Consider the following 23,943-nt stretch of genomic DNA (forward strand, 5'->3'; position numbering starts at 1 on the left):
GAAGCTTTTTCTGAATAACCGCTATGCTATCTCCCCAGCCTGAGGAGATACTGTTTGTTAAGACTATTGTTCGGGTGTACAGTCTCAAATCTTGCCAAAATAGAAGTTAGTACACTTTGCCTCTTTCTCCATGGTAGTCCATTTTGCTCTTTCCCTTTTAGCAAACCCAAGTCTGCAAGTATACAGCAAGGGTTTATTTATGTTTCCACCTGTCTTTTTTACTCAATTTGTATCATAAATCTCATCTATGAGTGTAATCATTTGAGTAGAATTCCTTCCAGGATACTTTAAGGAATATATGGTCCTATAGGGAATTTGAATATGTGACTGTAAAAAATTTTGTTAAAATTTCAGATCAAGATGTTGTCTCAGATAAAATGCAATTAAACAGAGATTTCCAAGCCAACCTCTAAAGGAGCAAGTGGTTGAGAAGTGTGTGACTTTTTTTTTAAATTTCTTTATTAAGGGATTAAAGGTTGACTTTTTTTTTCCTGATGAAGTGCACAACAAGAATCACATGATTGAGTGATAACAGCAAATTTATACAAAAACATGAAGCAATATGCACAGACTAACATGCTTCTAAAGGAAGGTATAAGATGTTCCTGATGATACAGAGAGACACTCTTCCTAAGAAAAAAAATTCTACCATCTGACAACGAACTGCTATTGGAAAGACCTCTTAAAACTATCAAACTTTAATCTGGGGAGCATTAGAGTGGTTCTACCAAAATTTCAGAATCCCAATCCTTTAAGACCCAACACTTAGAACACTGGAATGGGAAGCAAGATGTAAGAGGCTTTAGTCTAGGGGTGAGTTATATAAGCTTCCTTCCAGCTAAACCTCTGCAAATGTTGCTGAGAGCAGAACTAGCTTACTTGATATTGGAATTCAATCTCCATAACAAAGGCACTGAGGGCAAATTCCAGGCAGAGCACTCCACCTACCCTTAGCAAACAGCAGATTTAGCTGGGGAATGAGAGTCATTTATTAACACTGCTGACTCCTGGCCCTCTTGTGCATAGATTCCTGCCTAGGTTCTCACAACATAATGCGAAGACCTGCACTGATGAATCAAAACAGAAACCTAAGAAAGAGCAATAGAGAAATGTAAACTTACTAAAGAAGACTTCAAAGTGGTGGTCCCAAGGATGATAATAGGAATGAAGAAGTTGACTTGGAGTGTTTGAAGCCCAGTTGACAACAATAGGAATCTTAAATAATTTGACAAGGAAATACTAGAAAATGAAAATAAATAAAAAGTTACTCCCCAAAAGCTATATTACCACTAATAATTAAATTATAAGCAGTGAAACTGTTACTCACTTTTAAACATTATTATACTGTCTTTACCCTTGCAAGAAATTGATGTTAACAAAGAAGCTTGACTGGTGTTTGTCACTTCAGGTCATATTTTTACCACTGATATAGGCAGGCTATTGACTGGGTATGGTTTTTAAGTTAAATATCTCAATAATAATAACAATAATAATAATAATATAATAATAATACCCTTTGTTCTCCCCTCAGGGAATTGCTCCAAAGCTGGAATTTTCTACAACTTCAGTGATTACTGAATGTCTAATAAGTTCAAGGAAGTGCCGTGCTCAGGTTCAAAACAATTATTGAATTTCAGTTGACTTTTGTGATATTCACTAACCACATGTGGAATCTTAAAAAAAAAAAAAAAGATAACCTACTTACCATTCTTTCAAGTATATAATCATTTTCTTTATTTGCAGAAAAAAAAATCACTCTATAATCCGCACCAAAAATCATCATAATTATTAGCATAATCATATTTGAGAAAATAAAAACAGGGTAACAATTTTGACATCTATGTTTGTGAAGTACTTTTCAAATGATCTATGCTAAAATATTTAAGTACTTAATGGTTTAGCTTATGTGTTCAAAGCTATGAGCATTAGGCTATTAGTGCTTTTATTCTTTTATTTTGTTTGTGTGTTTTTTCAGTCTGCAATTTAAGTTAAAAGGGTATGCAGGTATGTAGCACTTTGGTTCTGTTGTAATACACTGAGAACAAGCTCGGTACACCAAAGAGTTTGTCTCAAGTTGCTATCACTTACTATTACTTTTAACTTCAAGGGTCACTTTTGTAAATCAAAGAAATCAAATTGCCAGAAAGATATTGGGGTCAAGAAGTACCCCAGACTAGACTGGAAACTACTATAAAACTTATTGGAATTTACTGTGAGTTCAAAGGATACTTTTAAGCTAATGAGACCAGAGTTTTTCAGGAGAGCACACTGATACTCAAGAAATATGATTTCTTAAGTGCCTTTTAATTTGTTAAGGGGCTGTTGTTCAGTTTGGTGACCATTCTGGTACTATCTGAATAAGAGAAAAATGGATATTCCAGCCCAACTGTCATCTATATTTGTATAAATTACCTATAATAAACTGAGATTTCTGAATTTAATATTCCATTTTGGTCTAACATCTTACTGAGTTACCAATGTTACTTTGCTACCTTGACCACAGGTTATCTCATAATGGCTAGGCATCAATGTGGCGGCATTGTGAGCAGGCTACTGACCAGCCTGTAGAGAAAAGCCAATAATTTCTAAAGCTCAAAGGACTAGAACAGTGCAGGTCTGGACCTATCATGGAGAGAGTGGGGTGTTCATTTTCTGTTTTGATTCAGTTTTAGTGGGAATTTGCTGAGGATGCTAAAAAGGAGTTAAGGTAATAAAGCTCAAATATGGTTATAAAATTATCAAGATGCTTGAAATAGAAATATTCTTGAAATAGACACTGTCCACATTTGTAAACTATTAGAAATGCTTTAGCTGTATTCAAAATATTTTCTCTCCATTCTGAGTTATATCTTTAGATTGGTGTATAGAACTGTAGAGTCCCTCCACCTCCCTTTTTTATTTGAAGTATCTCATACCTACAGACAGGATTTATGTTATAAATGTATAGCTTGGATGAAGAGTCCTTTCTAATGTAAAACTGACATCCCATAAGTATTTTCACTTGATTTAGGAATTAACCTTTCCTCTGTAAACCTTTAGCAAAATTCTTCCACCTTTTGGAATTCACTACTTCCATGTTTTTTATTTTACAGAGATGTATGAAAATAGGCTTTAGTATCAGGCAGTGTTCAATAAAGTATTATTTAAAAAAATATTTTATTTATTTATTAATGAGAAATATAGGAGGAGAGAGAGAAAGAACCAGACATCACTCTGGTACATGTGCTGCCAGGGATCGAACTCAGGACCTGATACTTGAAAGTCCAGTTCCTTAGCCACTGCGCCACCTCCCAGACCACCAATAAAGTATTCTGTACAGCTAACAAAATAGTGTACTAGCTGTTTTGCCATACACATGACCCAGCTTTGAATCCACTCTTCACTGAAATGGGACAGCTTGGCAGATGTGACTGCATCTGCATAATTCCCCAGCAGTAAGTCTTTCTCTTCTGTCTCTCTATCTGAGAAAGTCAGCTCAGAGTGGAGAGGCCCTCGTGACAATGGTAAAAGAAAGTGTGCTTTAAAATCAGACATCTGGGTACCTGAACAGTGATTCACCTGGTAGAGTACATCTTAATGTGCATAATGACCTGGGTTCAAGACTCCAGTCCCTACCAGCAGGGGAAGCTTCACAAGAGGTGAAGCAGAACAGAAGGTCTGTATTTATGCTGGGCTGCAGGTATCTTCCTGTCTCTCACCCCTTTGAATATCTCCATGTTAGGAAGGAAAAGTGAAAGGAAAAATGGGAGTACAAGGAAAGGGAAAGGGAGAGAAATGGCTGCTCCAGGAGTAGTAGATTTGTTGTGCAGGCACTTAGTCCCAATAATAACCTTGGTGGCAGGCTTAAAAAAAAAAAAAAAAAAACAGGGCACAAGGGACAAGTTCTTCATAAAGCTTCTTTAAAGATAGGGCAATATATGTAGCATGCCTTGCGCATAACATAAAAATGGAAGTAGTATTACTAGGTTATGATTTTTAAAATAATTGGGTCGAAATAAAAGATATTTGAAACATAAGTAATATAGTATGTAATTTATATTAAAAGTATGAGTTTTACCAGCCAGAATTTTAATCTTATTTGAAAACATTCTTTTTTCCAAGTGGATATTAATTACAGCTAAAGTTATGACTGTAAAGCATTTTCATAAAAAATTTTCATATATAAATATAGAATATAAAATATTCACATATAAAACATTTTCAGATTCAAATAAAAGAGCAAGAGAACTAATTTTGGTTTTCAAGAGAGGACTGAAATAAACCATATAAAATTATTTAGGTTTACAAACACTAAAAATAATTTTTATACAAGTTCTGGCTGGAGTAGTGGCTCTACCTGTGGACTTGGAGAATAATTTTTATTCTTTTTCGTGGATTATTTTCAAATTAGATGCTTTGTTATCAGTTGAATGGATTGAAAAGTTACTATTGTCTAATACAAAATTATTTATGTCTTCTACCTATGACCAACTAGATTTTATTAAATAGTTAAGTACTAAAAGTAATTCTATTAATGTTTCCTTTTATTATCTTTGCTGGGTAATGTTTGCTGTATAACGTTTTTTTTTAAAAAAATGGCCCAGTGACTGAAAATTTTTTCTTATAAAATTTTGGATTGTCTGGGTGATTGTTTGATCTGGCCTAACTACACTAGAATGACCAAGGGTGACTTAATCTTACGTGTTGGGAGTCGTCAGCATTTAATCCAGGAAAGACTTTACATTTCTGGCAGTTGTCTTGGTTTCAGTTAGGGTGCTTGCTTCAAAACATTTCATTACCCAGCTGATGATTTTTTTTTTTTTTACCAGATCACTGCTCATCTCTGGTTTATGGTGGTGTAGGGGACTGAACCTGGAACCTTGGAACCTCAGACAGTAGAGTCTGTTTGCATAACCACTATGCTATCTACCCACACCCTCTAGCTGATGAATTTGTAATCTACTCACTCACATAGTGGCAGGAAAGTTTTCAGGAGTAGTAGAGTCATTTTAAAAATCTTTCCCTGTGTCACATGTGATATTATCCTGTTGGTCAATAGCTACAGTCATAAACAGTCATTCTGCTGGTCCAGGAGGTGGCACAATGGATAAAGCATTGGACTCTCAAGCATGAGATCCCAAGTTTAATCCCAAGCAGTACATGTACCAGAGTAGATGTCTGGTCCTTTCTCTTTCTTCTGTCATTCTCATTAATAAATAAAATCTTTAAATTTAAAAAAAAATATTCATTTATTATTCCCTTTTGTTCCCCTTGTTGTGGTTATTATTGTTGTTGATGTCGTTCATTGTTGGACAGGACAGAGAGAAATGGAGAGAGGAGGGGACGACAGAGAGGGGGAGAGAAAGATAAAGACACCTGCAGACCTGCTTCACTGCTTGTGAAGCAACTCCCCTGCAGGTGGGGAGCTGGGGGCTCGAACCGGGATTCTTATGCCGGAAAATTTGTTTTAAAGTTCCAGTGTGGCAAGAAGTAGTCATTCTAGGTTTCATTGAGCAGAAATATGTTAGGTAATGAATGCATGGTTGTAGAATTGATTCAGCACTCAAAGCTATTATAAAGAACACAGGGTTAGTTACTTTAGTTTTCATATTATCAAAAGTGTGTAAGAAGGAACCTTAGAACTTTACTGAAGTAGATGATTATGTTTGAATCTGAATCTGGAAGTTAGAGGTGTTAAAAATATTTGAGGTTCTTCCCCACACTTTCAGTAGGCTTGGGCCCCAAACCCCTAGGCCCACCTGCCCCCCACCAGTCCCATTGTGATGCAAGCACTAGCTCCTGTCTGGTTGAACTGTGTCCAACCAACCCAAGCATACATCCTCCTGGGCACCACTTTGGCCAGGCCAGGGAGCAGTCAGCAGCAAGTTGTAGACAGCAAAAAGTGTTAATGTCCAGCCCCAGGAGGTTATGGCTGGTCCTGGCTCTTGCTGCATGAATCTGTATTCTTTCTCATTTTCCTGATAAACCTGTTAAAAAAAAATGTTTGTTCATCTGGGAGAAAGAGATCTGGAGACAGAGGAGGTAAGGGAAACTAGTAATAGAATGGGTTGAAGATAAAATTAAGCTGGGGGGGAAATTTCGGTAAGCAATGGGATTGTCAGACCTTGACCTGCATTGTGTCTGCTTGGTGATGAATTTTTAAATTAAGTAAAAACAGATGAAAACAAAACTAGGAGATACAAAGTCCAAACCTTGGGAATATCCATTGAACACTTTATGTAACCTCAAAGATCTTTCATGTATTGACATTCTTGCCTCTGTGAGTCAGTGTGTGTCATAGAGGATGCAGTGAGCTAAGGCAGAAAATTCTGAATTACTATTGAAGTCGTCAAACAAGATAGGAGATGGTCCAGAAGCACACCAGGAGCTCTATATAAAAGAAGGATCATAAACCAGTCCTTTGCTTCTGGTCTGTATGATATTTACAGAGTTATCTTTCTAGTTAGAAAAGTACATTTTCCTATCTACTTAAAAAAATGTTTGACTCTTCTCCCATCTACTTCACATCTTTATTTGTGTAGGTGATCTTAGCAAATGGGAAAAGGACTAGGCATGAAGAGATGGAGGTTCTGTTATTAATATTTTTTTTAAAAAATTAAAAAATATTTATTTATTCCCTTTTGTTGCCCTTGTTTTATTGTTGTAGTTATTATTGTTGTTGTAATTGATGTCGTCATTGTTGGATAGGGCAGAGAGAAATGGAGAGAGGAGGGGAAGTCAGACAGGGGGAGACAAAGATAAGACAACTGCAGACCTGCTTCACTGCCTGTGAAGCGACTCCCCTGCAGGTGGGGAGCTGAGGGCTTGAACAGGGATCCTTAAGCTTCGCATCACCTGAGCTTAACCCACTGTGCCACAGCCCGACTCCCTATTTAAATTTTTATTATCTTTATTTATTGGATAGAGACAGCCAGAAATCAAGAGGGTAAGGGAGATAGAGAGGGAGAGATAAAGAGAGACACCTGCAGCCCAGCTTCACCACTTGCAAAGCTTTCCCTCTGTAGGTAGGGACCCGGGGCTTGAACCTGGGTCCTTGTACACTGTAACATGTGCACTCAACTAGGTGCACCACCACCTGGTCCTATCATTATTATTATTATCATGAGTGTTATTGCTGGGGCTCTTGCCTGCACGACATGTTTACCACTCCCAAAAGCCTTTATTTAATAAGCTTATCTAGCTTTATTTTTTTTTACTTTTTATGGAGACAGAACTGAGAAGGAAGGGGGAGATAGGGAGGGAAAGAGAGATACCTGCAGAACTTTTTCATCACTTGTGAAGCATTGTCCTGCAAGTGGGGATCGTGGTCTTGAACCTGGGTTCTTGCACGTGGTAACAAAAACAGTCTACCAAGTCTGCTAACACTCAACCTCTTATATCATTATTGTTAAATTATTACTGTTAAAAGTACATTTACAGATATTCAGTTGTGGAGTTGGGAGGAATAACACAGTGGTCTATCCTACAGACTTTCATGCCTGAGGCACCACTGGAGGACACAGATTCAATCCCCTGCATGGCCATAAGCCAGTTGATTAGTATCTCAGTGATAACAGTATAATAAGCATTATTATTATTATTATTATTATCATAATGGAGTATTGCCACTATATCTCACCTGGATAGTGTCCTTGCCTTGTCATGCTCCATCCTAATCCCCATAGCACTGGAGGAAACTTCAGTGTTGTTGTATCTTTCCCATCCTTGTTTAATCTCTTTTTAGCAGAAAAAAAACCACTATATATATATATATATATATATATATATGTATATATATATATATGTATGTATGTATGTTCAATTGTTTATTTTCCCTAATCTTGAAAAATATCCATTTCTAGATAATGCATGTAAAGTCTCATTTACTTAATGTCCAACTTCTAAGTAGTTTAAAGGTAGAGGCTATTTAATTAAATGTTATCTTAACCCAGAAATTAGAATTATCATTTACTAGATAATGATAATAGATATATAATAATTAGAATAGCAATTATTAAAGTTTATAACATGTCTTTTGGAACCCAAACTTGAAAGTTACCATTTGGAAGAGATCTCAAAATCCTAGACCTGTGTATAAGCTATATAATACATTTCATGAAAATATAATGCTGTTTTTAAACTGTTCACATTATATACTTGTATATAGTTATAGCAGAAAAAATAAATTTAATAGTCTCCTGTAGAAATATTTGTAGAATTGAGTTTATGTACATGAGTGTTTTAGTACTACTAAACAAAATCTCCTTAAATTATGTTGTCAGTAGTTTGGATACTTGATGATAAATAAGTATTTGTGCTGAGATTGTGTACACTGAAAAGCAACTTCTCTCATTTTCATAAGGTCTCTGAATGGATAAGTATTGTACTTTAGTTTTTATAAAGTTCTTTTTAGACTTAAGGTAGTTTCAGACATTATACTTTATTAACTCATAAACTAAGAATTATCTAGGAAATTATCATGATTTAACCTCCCCCAGAGTCTACATCTAGGAAATTATCATGATTTAACCTCCCCCAGAGTCCTACACAGGTAGGAAAGACTGATTTAGTTATTTTTAATAGATTATGTGTGCCTTAAGGTACTTGCTGAAGTTATTCTCTATTTACATTTTTAAAATATCTGTTCTGCCTAAGTTAATTTTTATTCTTTATGTTTAGGATAAATTTATTTACCATACAGCTCCAGCTGAAAAATCCAACAGCAAACTGCAAAACAGAACTCCAAGAACACAGAAGAAAAAATCCAAATCACCTGAGAGAAATAAATACTGCATAAATGCAAAAAACTACGAACAGCCCACGATATCTTCAAAATCACACTCCCCATCACCCTACACAAAGAGGCGCATGTGTGAGCTCTCAGAAGACACCAGGCGGAGGCTGGCACACTTAAACTTGGGGCCCTATGAATTCAAAAAAGAAACAGATAAACCTCCATTTGTGATCAGACATGTATGTACTCTCTTAAACCCATCCACTTGAAACTGATCTAATCTTTTCTTTCACAAAAATGTTATTCCGAGACTTCTTTCAACCTCTAGCTTATATTAATAATTTTCTTTTCTTTTTTTTAAAATTATTTCTTTATTGGGGAATTAATGTTTTACATTCAACAGTAAATATAATACTTTGTACATGCATAACATTTCCCAGTTTCCCATTTAACAATACAACCCCCACTATGTCATTTATCATCCTTCATGGACCTGTATTCTCCCCACCCACCCACCCCAGAGTCTTTTACTTGGGTGCAATATGTCAATTCCATTTCAGGTTCTACTTGTGTTTTTCTTCTGATCTTGTTTTTCAACTTCTGCCTGAGAGTGAGATCATCCCATATTCATCCTTCTGTTTCTGAATTATTTCACTTAACATGAATTTTTCATGGTCCATCCAAGATAGGCTGAAAACGGTGAAGTCACCATTTTTTATAGCTGAGTAATATTCCATTGTGTATATATACCACAACTTGCTCAGCCACTCATCTGTTGTTGGACACCTGGGTTGCTTCCAGGTTTTGGCTATTACAAATTGTGCTGCAAGAACATATATGTACACAGATCTTTTTGGATGGATGTGTTGAGTTCCTTAGGATATATCCCCAGAAGAGGAATTGCAGGGTCATAGGGTAGGTCCACTTCTAGCCTTCTGAGAGTTCTCCAGACTGTTCTCCACAGAGGTTGGACCAATTTACATTCCCACCAGCAGTGCAGGAGGGTTCCTTTGACCCCACACCCTCTCCAGCATTTGCTGCTGTTACCTTTTCTGATGTATGACATTCTCACAGGAGTGAAGTGATATCTCATTATTGTCTTTATTTGCATATCTCATTGTTGTCTTGATTTGCATTTCTCTGACAATCAGAGACTTGGAGTATTTTTTCATGTGTTTCTCGGCCTTTTGGATCTCTTCTGTGGTGAATATTCTGTCCAAGTCCTCCCCCCATTTTTGGATGGGGTTATTTGTTGTCTTGTTGTTGAGTCTGGCAAGCTCTTTATATATGTTGGTTATTAAACTCTTATCTGATGTATGGCATGTAAAGATCTTCTCCCATTCTGTGAGGGGTCTCTTGGCTTGGGTAGTGGTTTCTTTTGCTGTGAAGAAGCTTTTTAATTTGATGTAGTCCCATAGGTTTATACTTGCCTTAATCTTCTTTGTAATTGGATTCGTTTCATTGAAAATGTCTTTAAACTTTATGTGGAAAAGAGTTATGCCAATATTTTCCTCTAAGTATTTGATAGTTTGTGGTCTAACATCCAAGTCCTTGATCCACTTGGAATTTACTTTTGTATGCGGTGAAATACAGTGGTTCAGTTTCATTCTTCTGCATGTTTCAACCCATTGTTTCCAACACCATTTGTTGAAGAGACTCTGCTTTCCCCCATGTAATAGTCTGGGCCCCTTTGTCAAAGATCAGATGTCCATAGGTGTGAGGCCTTATTTCTGGGCTCTCAATTCTATTCCACTGGTCAGTGTGTCTATTCATGTTCCAGTACCAAGCAGTTTTGATGACAATGGCCCTATAATACAGTTTGAGATCTGGGAGTGTGATGCCTCCAGTTCTGTTCTTCTTTCTCAAGATTGTTTTGGCAATTCTAGGTCTTTTCTGGTTCCAGATAAACATTTGTAGCATTTGTTCTATTCTCCTAAAAAATGTGCTTGGGATCTTGATGGGGATAGTATTAAATTTGTAGATGGCTCTCAGTAATATATTCATTTTGATGATGTCAATTCTTCCAACCTATGAACATGGAATATCTTTCCACTTCTTTGTGTCTTTTTCAATTTCTTTGAGTAGGGACTCGTAATTTTCAGTATACAAGTCTTTCACTTCTTTGGTTAGGTTTACTCCTAGATATTTTATTGTTTTTGTTGCTATAGGAAAAGGAATTGTTTTCTGGATTTCAATTTCTTCTAACTTATTGTTTGCATAGAGGAATGCCACTGACTTTTGAATGTTAATTTTGTAGCCTGACACCTTACTGTATTGCCTGATGATTTCCAAAAGCTTCTTGCTGGATTCCTTAGGTTTTTCCATGTATACTATCATGTCATCTGCAAATAAGGAGAGTTTGACTTCTTCTCTTCCAATCTGTATGCCTTTAATTCCTTGCTCCTGCCTGATTGCTATGGCAAGAACTTCCAACACTGTGTTGAATAGTAATGGTGATAGTGGGCAGCCCTGTCTAGTACCTGATCTGAGTGGAAATGCTTCCAGTTTTTCACCATTGAGTATGATGTTGGCTGTAGGTTTGCTATATATAGACTTCTTTCAACCTCTAGCTTATATTAATAATTTTCATTCAAGAGCTATGTTTGCCTCAACAATCTAAATTGGAAAATTAACTTAGAATAAAAGCAAATTCTTTTGTCAGTCTTTATACTTGAAGATCAAGCTCCATTGTGAATGCCATATTAAATCGTCTAAGTAGCCATTTCCTTTCTTCTTATACAGTGGACAGCATAATAACTGTATAAATTGAACTTAGCTATAAATGATGTTAGTAAAAAGAGCTCAGAGTACAATTTTAAAAGATGACCAAGTCTTCTTTGGAAGAAGACTCCTCTGCCCCATGTCTTTAAAAACTATAATAGAAAGGATGTTTCCTTTGAGATTATGTTCCTTAGGTAAATCTTACATGATGAATCTTTGAAGCACATTATTGTTTGATGGAGATAGAAAGACTTTTGAAAATAAGGGAAGTTAACGTAAGGATAGCCTCATTTTAATCCTTCTATACAGAAGCCTGCTTTTGATATGGTCTAATTTTATGATAGTCAAATAGACTTTGAGCAACTTTAAGGGTCTGTCAGAATACTTAGAAGAAAAAACTGAGTGTTTAGTGTCTTGAATTTTTAGTTTTTACTTTAAAAAGCATTTCTCTGGCAAAACCTTGCAAATTAATATTTTAATAAATATGTATGCCAGTACTTATTTTAGTATTAAATACTAAATTTCAAAATAAAAAAATCAGCCTATAAAATTAAAACAGCTTGTAAACATGTACATATAGTCGTTGATGGTCCCATAAGGCATTTTGAAAATACAGCCTCTGCAAGCTTAAATGTGTGTGTATGTGTGTGTGTGATTTTCTTTAAAAATTTCAGATGTACTTTAACATTTCATTGTTACCATTTGACTTTAAATCTTTTATTCTTTTAAGTGACAATAATGTATTTTTATTAATTTTATTATTTATTGTGTATTTTAACTACCAAGATTACTATGTTTACATTTGCCATATTTACAGAGTTGATTTGTAGGCTCTTATATTTTATTCCTATTATTGGTTTGAACAACATCCAGATGTTTGCTTGCTTGATTGGTGGCAGTGTCAAAATACCACTGCTTTTATATATCCTCACAATAGCAAATTAAATTGAAAAGAAAAGGCACACTAGGGAAGTTTTCAGTGGAGGGCCTGGGACACAGAACTCTGGTGGTGGCAATTGTATGCATATACTCCTATTATAATCTTGTAAATCAATATTAAATCACTAATAAAACATTTAAACATTAAAAATACAAAGTGGAAAAGGAAAAAAGAAAAGACATTAGAGTCTAATTTGAAGTATTAGTAACACTTAAAGTATTTATGTAGAAAATATAATGATTGGGGGGTTTAACCATGTAACAATTATTTACAGAAATAATTGCTCATGAAATGTTTTTATATGATATCATTTCTTAGTGTTTAAATAGAGTAATTTTTGCATCAGTGTTGTAAAGATACTGCTTGAAATAAACCTTGACATTTTTATTTAGAATAATAATTTCCCTCTGACCCTTCCAATGTACACAATGAAATCTGTACTTCTAAGCCTATAGTCAGAAAAATTGCTTACATCTGTATTTTTCTTTTTCTTTCTTTTTAAATATATAACTCCAGGGTAATTGCTGGGGCTCAGTGCCTGCACTATGACTCCCTTCTCCTAGCAACCATTCCTTTTTAATTGTTGCTGCTGCTGTTGTTGGATAGTAAAGAGAAATTGAGAGAGGAGGGGAAGACAGGGAGAGAGAAAGATAAACACCTGCATACCTGCTTCAATTCTTGCAAAGTGGCCTCCCTGCAGTTGGAGACCTGGAGGCTCTAACTGGGATCCTTGCACTGAACTTTGTGTTAAGTACTATGTGTGCTACCGTCCGGACTCCTCTTTTTAAATATTTTTTAATGAGACACAGAGAAAGAAAGACTCAGAGAAATACCAGAGCACTGCTCAGCTCTGGCTTATGGTGGTTCTGGGAATTGAAGCTGGGACCTAGGTGCCTCAGATTTGAAAGTCTTTTGCATAGCTATTGTGCTGTCTCACCATTTTTTTCTGGTTATATCTGTAAACATAGATAAGTTCTCCCCTGAGCCCATAGCCATTTATGATTTTAAAAACCCTAAACAAATCAGTGAACAAAAATTCAATTTGGTGTGTGCATATGTAGAAAGCTAACACTTTTTACATACATTATGAAAATTAATCTTGTAGAAAAATTCAAGAAATCAACTAACATGCTTCTAAACTGGTAGAACCATCCAACCATCCCAGATGAGTTAAATGACTTTTTATTTTCTTTTTAATTTCAAGGGGTTGTGATTTTTTTAAATTTGCTAAGACACCCATAATGTAAAGTGTACCATTAAAGGTTATGATCCAGTGTTATAAATTATATTCATATTGGGAGCAGGGTCATGGCTCATCTGGTAAAATGCACATTCTTCTTCTTCTAGCGTTTGCCCTTCTGTAGCCAGTCAACAGCGTCAGGTTGAGCCTGATGTAAAGTTTCGAGACCTCCTTTGAATCCGGAGAGGTGACAGTTGTTGACTATGTGGGTCATAGTCTGTCTGGAGCCGCAGGGGCAGTTCGGGTCGTCTCTGGCTCCCCAGCGATGGAACATAGCGGGTGCACTGGCCATGGCCTGTTCGATAGCGATTGAGGAGGGCCCAATCATAACGTGCTAGGTCAAAGCCGGGTTGTCGCTTGCAGGGGTCTGTGATGAGGTGTTTGTTCTTTACCTCAGCTGACTGCCAACTCTGTTTCCAAGAGTCTGGAACAGAGAAGTTCAGTGTAGGCGTAGGGGACCAGATTGGGTGACGAGACGTCAAGCGTTGGACAGGGTGGGCGAAGATATCCGCATATATTGGCAGGTCTGGTCGAGCGTAGATGTGGGAAATGAACTTAAATGATGCCGCATCTCAATGAATATCTGGCGGGGCGATGTTGCTAAGAACTGGCAGCCATGGAACCAGGGTGGAATGCACATATTACCATGAACTAGGACCCAGGTTCAAGTCCTCAGGCCCTATCTGAAGAGGGGGAAGAGTCATGAGCAGTGAAGCTGTGCTACAGCTCACTTCCTTCTGCACTTTCCTCCTCTTCACACCTCTGTCTCTTATCTTCACACATCCTATATTAAAATAAATGGCCATTGGGAACAGTGGAGTCGTGCTGACACTGGAACCTCAGTGGTAACTTTGGTAACAAGAAAGAGAAGTGCATGTGTATTACTGTGCACAGGTGCCACTATTTAGTAGTTAAGACTTTTTCAAAATGCTGAGTGAAGATGCTGTCCTCTTTAGAGCTCCATTCCCACTACTTGGCAACCACTTACTTTCTATCTTTGTGAATCTTTCTGTTCTGCCATTTCATGTAAATGGAAACATATAATTTTTGGCCTTTTTATCTGGGTTTCATTTGGCCTTTTTATCTGGGTTTCATTCAGTGGGATAATTTTTAATTTCATCCATGTTGTATCTTATATTGCTACTTGAATCTTTTACATATGTACCATATTTTGTTAATCTATTTACCTGTTGATGAATATTTGTTTTTCTCATGCTTTTATTATGTAAAGATTACCTCTGTGAATATCATATCCAAATTTTTGTTCAAATATTCATTTTAATGTATGATTGTCTTACTATCTAGTAGTAGAATTGCTGTGTGATACAGTAATTTTGTATCTAATTTATGTAGGAAATGGCAGACTTTCCCATAGTGGTTATACTATTGAATTTATCAGTGTTTCCACTAACAATGGTTAATTTCTATTTGTGAAATTGTATGCTGGGGAATGAATTTAGGGTCATGCACATACATGATACTGCTGAGAATCTTGGGTCCAACCTTTTCCTCCACTTTCTCCTTCTCCTTTTCTTGAATTTATTTATTTTTATTTTTATTTATTTTTATTGAGAGAGAGAAGACACCAAAACATCGCTACCATCTTCAAAGCACCTCTGGCCCCACTGGCCTCATTCCAGGTCTTTGTGCCTCATTCCAGGTCTTTGTGTGCTTTATTTGGTGAGCTATCTTCCACCTCTTCTAAATTGCTTTCTTTTTTGTTTGCTTTTATATATATCCTAGAGGGTGTGAAACCCATTTTATAGTGTTTTTCGTATTTTTTCCAATGACTCATGATGTTAAGTATCTTTTGCTGTACTTGTTAGCCATTTGTATATCTTTAGAGAATGTCTGTTCAAGTCTTTTACTACATTTTTTAACTGGTAGTTTGTCTTTTGTTGACTTCTAAATTTTCTGTTTATATTTAGGATTTTCTCTTTTATTTAACCAGTGCACTGCTGCTCAGTTCTGGTGTGGTGATGCTGGAGATTGAAGCTAGCCCCTCTGGTGACTCAGGCATGAATATCTGTCGGTTACTTTCCTCAACTCTATATTAGGATTCTTAGACCTTGCCAGGGATATGCAATCTTTTTCATTCTCTGTTTTATCTTTTTTACTTTCATCTTTTTAATTTTTTAAAATTGTGGTAACATATACATAATGGTTTTAAGTATACAGTTAAATTCACATTACTGTGTAATCATCACAGTCATTTGTCTCCAGAACTTTTTATCTTGCTGTATTAAAACTTGATAGTCATTAAGCAACAACTGCACTTTTCCTTTGTCTTCAACCTCTGGGAACAACATTCTTTCTTCTAAGAATTTGACTAGTTTGCCTGACTGTCTGCCACTGTTGGCTTCATGCCCTTAAAAAAAACAAAAAAACAACTAGTTTAAGTTCTTCATGTAAGTGGTATTAGGCAATACTTGTCCATTTGTGGTTGGCATATTTTACTTAGCATAATAACAAGCTTTATCCATACTGTAGTATTAAGCGACACTTTTCCTTTGCCTTCAACCTCTGGGAAAAACATTCTTTCTTCTAAGAATTTGACTAGTTTGCCTGACTGTCTGCCACTGTTTTGATGAATAGAGCTATCCTTATACAGATTTATATAATTCTGAATTAATTTTAGATTAAAAGTGTTGATTGATTGTTATTATCTATAAGCTGTAAAAGTCTCAGTATTTTGGACCTTGAACATAGACAGATGATGACACTGTTTGAATTAAAAAATTCACATGCCAAGGAACTCAGTGGTAAATGACTAACTTAATTTTTTTAAATGTAGCATGCTACAACCCTCCTCAATTTTGTAATGGGAAATAGTCTAAGCAATAGCGTATTGAAAATCTCAACTCTAGAGATGTTCATTTTAGTTAGGCCCAAAAATATAAAGATGTCTTTTTAGTTTTAATCTGAAAATGGAGACATACTCAATCAAGTTGATTTTGCAATGTGCCTGAACTATACAGATGCTGATCATGTTAACCTAGAAATAAGTGGTCTGTTTACCAGCCATGGGACTCAAACAAATTCAATACATTTTTACTTTGAAATTCTTCTTCTCTTAGGTTGATCCCCCAAGTCCCAGGGCTGATTTATTTGGACCTTCTGGCAGAGACTGTGAAAAAGATGGGTGGCCCAGGATGCACAATGGTGAGCTACAAGTGATCACGCTTCATTGTTTTAGTTGCCATGGCAACAGCCAAGTCTTTAACTTGGCACCCATTCATAAAAATTGGAACTTTGCTGTATTACTGAAAAAATATTGGTGTAAAGCTTCATTTTATAGCTTGTGGGACACTCATAAATCATGGGACACTTACTAATGTAATAGAATTTATGTACTATTTCAAATAATCTTTCCTTGATACTCAGAAATTGATTAGGGTATGAAGATTGTATGTATTTTAGCAAGAAAAAGAACTTTATTTTGCCAAAGACTCTAATTTTAACCACTCCCCCTATTTTAACATATACAAATTAGTTTGTGGCATAAACTTTCAAAAAAAAAAGCCACAAGGTTATGAGTTTTGGAAATATATTGGAATACTTGCTTTGAAACGTGTATATAAGTTGGTCATTCTTAAACAAAACATTTCAATGCATTTATTATGTTATTTAGTTTCTGGCACTGAGGCTTTGTGCATGTGAAATTCTACCACTTCAGACCAAAATTTTTATTCTTTTTATTTCAGGTATGGAGAGACAGAGAGAGGGAGGGAGAGACACTACAGCACAACTCCACCATCTGTGGAACTTCCTCTAGTGCTGTCACCTCCCCACATGGTACCAGGGTTCAATCTTGGGACCTCATGTGCACACTCTATAAGGGTGAGCTATCTTCTGTCTTCTGACCCAAATAACCTCTTTACTAGTAGCATCGTAAATGCTACCATGTAAAATGTCCTTGCACTGGACATTTAACAAACAAATATCAGTGCTCAGTATAGGCAATTTTACTATTTATGCCTAGAATTTGGTATTTACTATTTATACCCTTTAGAATTTGTTGTATGAGAATTTTTCTCATCTTTAGCCCTGATCCTAAAAGATGAGTTGTTTCTTAAACTCAACATGTAGATGATTTTATGAAGAAAATTAATGACATGTATTAAAAGATATTTGAGTGTTGATGTCTATCAGCATTGACTAGTTAGTTCAGTAAGCAATTACAAAAAGCTTTTAAGTTGATTTACTACATGAGACAAAGGCATAGAGGAAGAATGAGATAAAGTGAAAAAATATATAATCATGACGTAATGAATTCTGTCTCTTTTTCTAACCTATGGTATATAGCCCTTTTTATTTTTTAGAAGTGGGGAAATAAAACATTTTCCTCTGCACACTCTGAATTTGTGCTCATTTAATTTGTGCTTTGAGCATTAACAGAGAGATAGATGTGGTAATTACTAAGTCATCTCTGCCTCAAATAGTAGATTATAAGACATTAGGAACAGATGTTTTACTGTTTTTCATCTTGGAAGAAAATTTTGGATTTAGAAAATATGCATTAAGGATAAGAAAACTGAAAGTAACTTAAATGTAGACTTTTTGGGGGGGAGAAGAAGTTTTGGAATCCAGTTTATTACCAATTTCTCTTGGTAATTTTATTATATATTTGCCTGTAGAAATGTTATAATTTCCAGTAACTTTTAACTGAAGCCTATGTAAATGTAAAGACAGAGAAGTCAGTGACAAAGTGCTTCCTTACCTTTTTGTGTTAACATGTTTTCAGACCTATAGGAAAATTGTAAATAGTGCAAATTGTCCCATGTACATTTCTCTCAGAATTTATTGTTTTCACCTTACCTATATCCATCTCTGTTTAAAAACTTTTTAAAAAAATATTTTATTTATTAATGAGAAAGACAGAAGGAGAGAAAGAATCAGACATCATTCTGGTACATGTGCTGCCGAGGATTGAACTCAGGACCTCGTGCTTGAGAGTCCAATACTTGGTCCACTGCACCACCTGCCAGACCACTACAAAATTTTTTTTCTTTTAAGAACATGACTATGGATTAAATTGTGTTCCTCTAAAATCCGTACTCTAAAGGCTTACTCTCCAATATGATGGTGCTTACAGATAGGGTCTTTAGGAGAATAATCAGGTTGAGAGGAGATCACAAATGTGAAACCCTCTTGACAAGATTACTTACAAAAAGAGGCACCAGAAAGTTACTTTCTCTCAGCCATGTGAGGATACAACTTATATTTAACCTAACATTAGAACTCTTACTAGAACCAGACTGTGCTAGCACCCAGATGTTAGACTTCCAGTTTTCATAACTCTGAGAAATGCATTCCTATTGTTTAAGTGACTATAGCTAAGTAATTTTGTTATGGAAGCCTAAGGGAGAATGTACATATATTTTCTTATATGAAGCAGTTATCAAAAAATAGAAGTTAGCAATAAAATGTTATTAACAAGTCCATAAGCTTAAGTCAAATCTTATCATTTGTCTTAGCATAGCATTTCTTTTCTTGGAGCCAAGACTTCTTGGATGAATAACGTCACTGATTGTAGGCTCAGTGAAAGAGAGAGAGATGTAGAGATCGAAAATTTATCCACTGCTATGATACTGCCATATGTATCAGGGTTCATTTTTAATGGGATTATTATTTTTTAACATTTTCTTGTTAGCTTGTCTAACTTAGGTTTATATAGTATACCATTTTTACTACTTTATTTGGTCATAATATTCAGGTGAATGTGGATTTGACTAGTTTTGATCCATAAATTTGAGAAGAGAGCATGTGGACATGCAAATTTTATGGTCTCTCCTTATGAAAGTGCTGATCTCACCATGCAGACACCACTTCCATGCCTTCATTTAACCCTGGTCACCCCTAAAAGCCTTCATTTCCATTTACCTTTGGTGAGTTAGGGTTTCAGCATGCCAGTCTGGAGGAGAAAATATATTCAGTCAATAATGTTCTTGTACCTTGGTACCTCAAAATTCATAACCTTCTCACTTGCAAATATGGTCATTTTATCCCAGCATCCACCAAACTCTGAATTCATTTCACTATCAACTATAAAACCTGAAGTTTTCATATAAAATATCACCTAACTTAGAAATGGGTGAGACTGGAGGTGTTATTCATTCTGCTGCATAATTCCTCTCCAGCTGTGAACCTTTAAAAGCAAACTACCTATCTCCAAAATGTATTTGAGGGAAGTCTCAGAATAGACATTTTCATCTTAAAAGTGAGAAATCTGATGAAAGTGATAATATGGCCCAAATAATTCCACAGTGTTACAAGGTAAAGTCTGTAAGATTTTTTTTTTTTTATTACAGTGCTGAAAAACAAACTCAGGTCCTTGCACTTACATGATAATTCTGAGCCATCTCCCTAATACATATATATATACTTAGATTGTAGATACAGGGAAGTTGGAGAGAGGCAAAGAGAAAGAAACGCTGACTCGAGCACAGTCTCTTTGATAGCTTATAAATGGCACTAATTCCATCATGGGGAACTTGCACTTTTGCCCTTTTCACACATCATTGCCACTCAAATATCCCATCTTCAAATATAAAAATAACACTTTGGTGGCTAAGGCTTATGTATTTACATGTTGGAGGACATACCATTTTGTTAATGTCACCTATTTCATGAGGGTGTTGAATAAGCTAAACTTTACTGAATGTATGTTTTCTGCAAATTTGTAGTCTAAATACTTTTTCAGTGGATAACCATGGCAGTCTCAAGAATCTTAGACACTACTACTTATTCCCATTCTACTGAAGGAGCCTCAAATCTAAATAAATTGCTTATATTCACAACTATAAATGACTTTGAACTAGCTCTTTCATATTCGTCATCACAGCCCATTCATGAAGGCCCAGTTGAGTATTCTCCTTTAGAAAGTATTTCCTTCTTACCTTCAATCTTAAGACCTTTTTAAACGCCTGCATATTTAATCTATTTTTTGTTAATAGTAGGGCACAAGATTGTAAGATTACAGTATATGTAGTTCTACAACATGTGCACCACCAAAATTCTGTGTCTCTACCTTCCCACCTTCCAAAGATAACCACCATAGTTCTCAAAAAGTCTTAAAATTTGTTTATTTGCTTTTAGTGTTTTGTTTGTCTTTGCAAGTTATGAGTTCTTAATCTCATTTCCAGTCTATTCTTTTGTGTGTGAACTCTTCCTAAAAAAGTTTCACTGCTCCAGGCCAACTTTTTCAGATAGAAAGAGACAGAGAGGAGGTAGATAGCATAATGGTTATGCAAAGAGATTCTCATGCCTGAGGCTCCAAAGTCCCAGGCTTAATTCCCTGCAGCACCATAAGCCAGAGTTTTTCTTCTACCAGTGCTCTGGTAGAAGAAAAAAGGAGGAGAAGGAGAGGGAGGGAGGGAGGGAGGGAGGGAGGAAGGAAGGAAGGAAGGAAGGAAGGAAGGAAGGAAGGAAGGGAGGGGGAGAGGGAGAGAGGGAGAGAGAGAGAGAGAGAGAGAGAGAGAGAGAGAGAGAGAGAGAAAGAAAGAAAAGAAAGAGAAAAAAAGAGAGACAGAGAGGGTGAGAGGCAAAGCCCAAACTTCCTCTGGTGTGGTGGATGCTGGTCTCTAAGCTGGGCCCTGTGCATACTGTTCAGGTGAATTATCCTGTTGATCCCTGCTCTGCTCTTTCATACATTGCTGTTCAAATTTGCATTACTTAAATGAAATACATATTAAGTATTTTATTATACCGAGTCATAACTTTTCTTATGTAGTTGATAAAGAGGTAGTGCTTAACTGTTTTGGTAAGAGTGACTATATGTGAGCATTTTAAATCAAATGCTCAGATCAAAATACCTTAATTTGTAAAAATGAAAGAAAATTATTAATCAGTCTGAGCTAGGGTAAGTTTATAAATGGGTATGGAAAGCAGAAAGTATATAACTCAGTTAGAGGTTGTAAAAGTTAGTTTTAATATGTTATTATTTTATTCCTACTTGTGGCTATGCTTCACATTATACTTTATAATGAAGCAGAGTTAGACTGATTTATTTTTATTTTTAATTTTGTAAAATACTTGAAGTTAGATCTTACATTAAATTAAGTTGGCCTGAATAATATAGATTATTACTACTATCCTCTGTAATGGTTGCCAATACTTGGATAACAAGAGTCTATATCATGAAATAAAGCTAATACATATGGCTAGTGCCTGTGTAGCCATTTTGCTTTTTCAGGCAAAGTAATTGGAGAAGATCAAATAAAGAATGCTAAGAATGTTTTTAACTAGAATGTACAAGAAAGTATTATCAATTATAGTTCTGATTAACCTGTCATATAACAGAGATTGTAATACTTAAAACTGGTTCTTAAAATTTGATTCATCTATGTAATGAATAAATTCCTAAGTCTGTGTCTACAGTATAGTGCTTTCTGCCTTAGAGGGGAGATGTGGAATAATTTTGAAATTTACCATGTTAGAGTTGCTATGCTAGGAACATAGTAAATTTATCATAATGATTCTGAGGTAAAGTTAGCATTGTCTCCATTCAAAATGAAGACTCAAAGAAACACAAATTAATTAACCTATCTGGACCAAAGCCAAATATGTATATGATCTTTCTATCAACACATTTGGTGGCTTAGAGTTATGAAATACCAGTGATGACAAAAAATTAGATTGGTGGTGATGATGATGGTGGTGGTAGTAATATTTTATTGCCTCATATCCATGCATTAGATGATATTTAAAACAATATTAGGAAAAGGAGACATTAGGGAGAACCTGAGACTTGGAAGTAAGTATCAATAGTATGCTCAGGGTTATCCCTGAGAATTTCTGTGACTAGTTCTATAATACAGCTATGCTTATTAACAATGACATTATGTTACCACTCTCTAATGCTGGACTTGCTTCCATTACAGACACTTGAGCCTAACATGGAGAATAGAGGCATTTGTAGTCTGACAATAATACCTGTATCTTTGAATTGTATTTTATCAAACAACTATCAACCTTAAACTATTTCATGTATACAAATTGGTTTATCAACTGAAAAATGTCAGAAACTGCTACTGTAATGAAAGTAGTACTTATAAAATCTTATGACAGCAAGTATGAGAAGTGAAACTAAATTTTCTCTTTATTGAAATATATATACTTTAATTTTTAACATTTTAAAATATATATACTTTAATTTTTAACATCCTTTTATAGATCATGCTCATGCTGGCTGCTACCGACCCAAGGACTATAAGGTATGTAGTATGAATTGCAAAATAATTCTCCCTACTATGCAGATAAATGAATAAATACATTTTATTTAACGAATTTAAATGAATAAATACATTTTATTTATTTAGACACAGTTGATCTATTACACTAGTTAATAAATGCAAAAATAACTATCATATCATGAAATATCATTATTTTAGCTATGTTAATTAGTAAAATATAAACTTTACTTCTTCATTGGGGTTGATTATTTATCCAATATGTTAGTGTAAATGTAAGAGTGAGGGAGAGAAAATCGAAGGGTGTAGGTGAAAAACAAGGAGATGGAAACATTGGCTGTTACACTAGTAATGCCTCATTTGAAAATATTAATTTCAATCATTCACATGGCAATTTCATCATAGCTGTGTGCAATTTATGCTATATACTTCATTTTTATCTTTTTATTTACCTATTCAGTGCAAATGAAAAATCAATGTCATATACTTTAAATTCATGATAACCTTTAGAAGTAGGTTGAAAATGACAAAGTTGGAAAATTCTTTCTAGGTAACTGTTACTACCCAAAGACTCTCAAGCATATTCTTCTTTAAAATAAAATGAGAAGTTATAAAAAGGTGTTGACATAACCAACACCCATGAACTGAGGATTTCTGATAGAGAATTGAAAGGATAATGCTTTAGTACATAGGCATGTTTCATATAAAACACATATGTTTAAAAATGTTTTGGCTACCATGTTAACTTTTTTTCCATGACTCTAGTAGTTTACGGCCTACATCTTTATAGGCACTGCCTTAATTTTATATTTTCTGGCCTTCAGAGAGAGCTTATTGATGAGAAGTGTCATTATATGTGGAAAAACAGAGCAAAGTAAAGTAAAAGCAAAAAAAAAAACTTGACATTTTGTGCTTACTGACACTGAATAACAATACTTTTCTATGCTTTAAGTTTGATAGATGAGAGAAGCAACAGTGATGAATCAAAGCAAAGTCTGAGTCTAGATATATTAGTGTCAGACTCATTTAGGTGTGGAACTTCACAAAAAAATCATTCTAAGGTCTACTAAAATGAATTAAGAAATAGAGTAGATATTGTTAATTTTTAACAACTTTCCAGGTGAATTTTATGCATCTC

General features: G+C 35.2%; 1 protein-coding gene across 3 annotated transcripts in view; it reads left to right on the plus strand.

Annotated features, from left to right (window-relative positions):
- The window catches only part of SPATA6 (spermatogenesis associated 6), a 113,983-nt gene that overhangs the window by 39,293 nt on the left and 50,747 nt on the right, over positions 1-23,943 (plus strand). For all 3 annotated transcript variants that reach the window (XM_016187358.2, XM_007521335.3, XM_007521337.3), the window contains 4 exons: positions 1,532-1,612; positions 8,659-8,952; positions 16,692-16,776; positions 22,789-22,829. In XM_016187358.2, the coding sequence (XP_016042844.1) occupies positions 1,532-1,612; positions 8,659-8,952; positions 16,692-16,776; positions 22,789-22,829 (501 nt within the window). The remainder of the gene's footprint in view (positions 1-1,531; positions 1,613-8,658; positions 8,953-16,691; positions 16,777-22,788; positions 22,830-23,943) is intronic.

Source organism: Erinaceus europaeus, chromosome 13 (assembly GCF_950295315.1).
Source record: "Erinaceus europaeus chromosome 13, mEriEur2.1, whole genome shotgun sequence".
In the NCBI taxonomy this organism is placed as follows: Eukaryota; Metazoa; Chordata; class Mammalia; order Eulipotyphla; family Erinaceidae; genus Erinaceus; species Erinaceus europaeus.